Source organism: Solanum pennellii, chromosome 1 (assembly GCF_001406875.1).
Source record: "Solanum pennellii chromosome 1, SPENNV200".
Classification (NCBI taxonomy): domain Eukaryota; kingdom Viridiplantae; phylum Streptophyta; class Magnoliopsida; order Solanales; family Solanaceae; genus Solanum; species Solanum pennellii.
The window spans coordinates 101,712,628-101,715,465 of record NC_028637.1 but is presented as its reverse complement, the minus strand read 5'-3'; the positions used below and the strand labels follow the sequence as shown (position 1 = coordinate 101,715,465).

The 2,838-nt window shown below is 35.2% G+C and overlaps 1 protein-coding gene across 2 annotated transcripts in view; it reads right to left on the bottom strand.

Annotated features, from left to right (window-relative positions):
• LOC107001612 (flap endonuclease 1) overlaps positions 1-2,838 on the bottom strand; it is a 9,083-nt gene continuing 6,245 nt past the window's right edge. Inside the window, exons 17-19 of one of the 2 annotated variants that reach the window (XM_015199618.2) lie at positions 1,895-2,060; positions 916-1,042; positions 1-381 (exon numbers count right to left, since the gene is read on the bottom strand). In XM_015199618.2, coding sequence (XP_015055104.1) covers positions 1,899-2,060 — 162 coding nt within the window. In that variant the 3' untranslated portion in view covers positions 1-381; positions 916-1,042; positions 1,895-1,898. The remainder of the gene's footprint in view (positions 382-915; positions 1,043-1,894; positions 2,061-2,838) is intronic. The other variant, XM_015199681.2, reaches the window with a different exon arrangement.

Here is a 2,838-nt window from a genome sequence, read left to right as displayed (position 1 = left end):
TTTGGACTTGACGCTTCACGGCCCACGATGCGTTTAAACTTGGAAGCCCTGCCAGATACAAAAATACGAGTTCTTTCCTCAGAGAACTAAACCATTGCATCAACTGTGCCGATTACTAGATTAAGAGCGGTCTTATGCATTAAAGGTACATGTAACCTAAAGAAATGCCAATTCACATAGGATGAGAACCCAGGATAATCCAGATTTATACACTCATTGATTGAAAAAGAGGGCAGGGTGGAGAGATACACAAGAAAAGAAAAGAAACGAGACACTTGAATAAGCCTGACTAATCGGTGTATTTTCTTCCAGAAGACCAAACAAATTTGAGGCACCAGCTACCAAAGACTCCACAAGCAGCAATGTGACTGGGCACTCTGACTGTTCTTCCAAACAGTGAAAAAAAAAACCACAATGCATTAGTGTATCCTTTTGATGAACAAAAACTAAAGAGATGAAGGTTAAGCCAACATCAAGTTAAAGAAGGTTAATAATTAGTGAAACGCACATCAAGCTCTGATAGATAGTCCAATTCGTCTTCTTTTCTTCACTTGTAAATTAGGGAAAAGAAAAACAGCCTTAAAATATTTTCCATAATTTCCAACTACGAATCAGTGTTCCTTTCTTCAAACACAAACTTCAATTTCCTGGTTTAGCTAGATCTTGAAAACTACACATCCTAGTGGTGCATTGGAAGGACACCAAATTACTGTGCAGAAACCAAAAAGATTTCTAAAACTACTTCTGAAGTCGAGAAGAAGTCCAAAGCAAACACATTAGCCACTTCAATTCAGTTGACATCTTATACTCCAATTAGTCTAGATGAGTTTACAATGGTACATCGGAAAAATTATAAAGTGGCATCAGAATCTGTTGCAGACAAAGTCAACATAGATAATGATCAAGGAATCTAACCTGACCAAGGTACGAAACCATCACTTCACTGCAAGCTTTAACTTGATGCTAACTACTTTTTCTTCTTACTACCACCAGCCTTTGATTTCTTGTTAGCAGCTCCTTTCTCAGTGGTGTGAGATGTTTCCTGTGACCAGATAAGGCATCATATTTTAACGAGATCCAATCTTTGGCCAAAGATGCATATCATTTAGGAGCAAAATTCCTCTAGATTTTCTTTCTTCACAAAAACCGTCACAAATAGAAAAATAGTACAAAGAATACTTAGCTTAAAATATAGTAATTGTTCTTTCAAAACCAAAAAAGTAAATGTTGACTAAAGGCATAATACATAAACATGTCCTTTAAGTTGATTTCAACTAACATTTATGTCCTCCAACTTTGGATGTGCACAAGCAAGCACGTCAACTTACATAAAGTTGTGCTTATAAAGTTGAACAAGCAGAAAACACGTCCTACATGGCAATTCCATAAGATACACTCGGATAGAGTTTTATTATGCCATGTAAAAGTACGCATGTGTTTCTACAAGTTCAACTTTATACAAACTTAACTGTCTACTTGTACACACTCAAAGTTGGAGGACATAGATATGAGTTGAGGCCAAGTTAAAGGGCACGATTAGGTATTAGGCCTTGATAAACAACTTCCAGCACAGACGGAAGAAATTTTGAAGTATCAGTTCTCAACATCATACCCTACTCCCCAACTCAACTCATGTAGTCATTACTTTTCAAATTAATGTTTGTGTTCAAAAGTTAGTTAATGGGACACAATTTTTAGGAGGATGTTTTTTAGCTGCACCACCTGTATTTTCATGAATTAACAATTATTCCGAACCTTAATCAATCAATTTCTTTTCCAAAGGTTCAGAATTCACTATTCAGCACCACAGGTTCAGAATTCAGTATTCAGCACAACAATGTTAGCAATTAGAGCATTTTGTATTATGAAAGGCAAGAGTTCATGAGGGGTTTACAGCATCATATGCCGAAGCAGAAGTGTCTGGATAACGGCACGGAGTAATTCGACCCCAATTCTAAAGATGGGAAGATTAGCCTTCCAAGGACACCAGGTCTGGATCGTAAAGAGAGTGTCTTAAACTTGGTAACAGGACTCGGATATACAAGAACACATTTAGTCCCCTGTGAGCCAACGTACCAAAAGTTATGGGGGCAACCAGTCATAATTTTGGAACATATATTAACAAATTCTACATTAAGCATGGGCATGCCTTTTGGATTCCTTGTGAGCTAACGTACAAAAAGTAATGGTGGCAACCAGTTAGAATTTGAAACAAACATTGACAAATTCAATATCTAGAATGGGCATACTTTTTCAGGACAAGAGTATGAGCCCATTTGTGTTGACTTTAAAAAAAAGTAGTGTTTTAAAAGTAGTTTTTAAAAAGTCGAACTGAAGTAACTTTTATATTAAAAAATGAAAAGTAGGGGAGCACCTACTTTTGACTTTTTTTTTAAGTCATTTTAAAACTTATTTTTAAGTTATATTAACTTTGCCAAACACTCCCAAAGGCAAAAAATAACTTAAAAGTAGGTTTGACCAACTTTTAAGCCAATCCAAATTTGTATTCTAAAAGAAAGAAATCTTTGGATTTTAGAAAAGCATTACACATGAAAGATGAACTAAATTAATATTCGATTCCAAGAGATATAGCTGACTTCAAGAACAATTAACATAAGATATGATTGAAATGAAAGAAGAAACAACATAGCCAAATGTTGCGCTTACTTTCTAACCACATAATTTGCCGTTGTTAATCAAGTGAACTGACTTACTCATATATAACATATAAATGATAACTTCATCCAATTCTTCTATCACCAAAAAGAGTAAGCAACGCAATGATGTTGGCAATCTTAAATAAAGATTTTTCAGTTGAATGTTTTTTTTTTTTTGGGA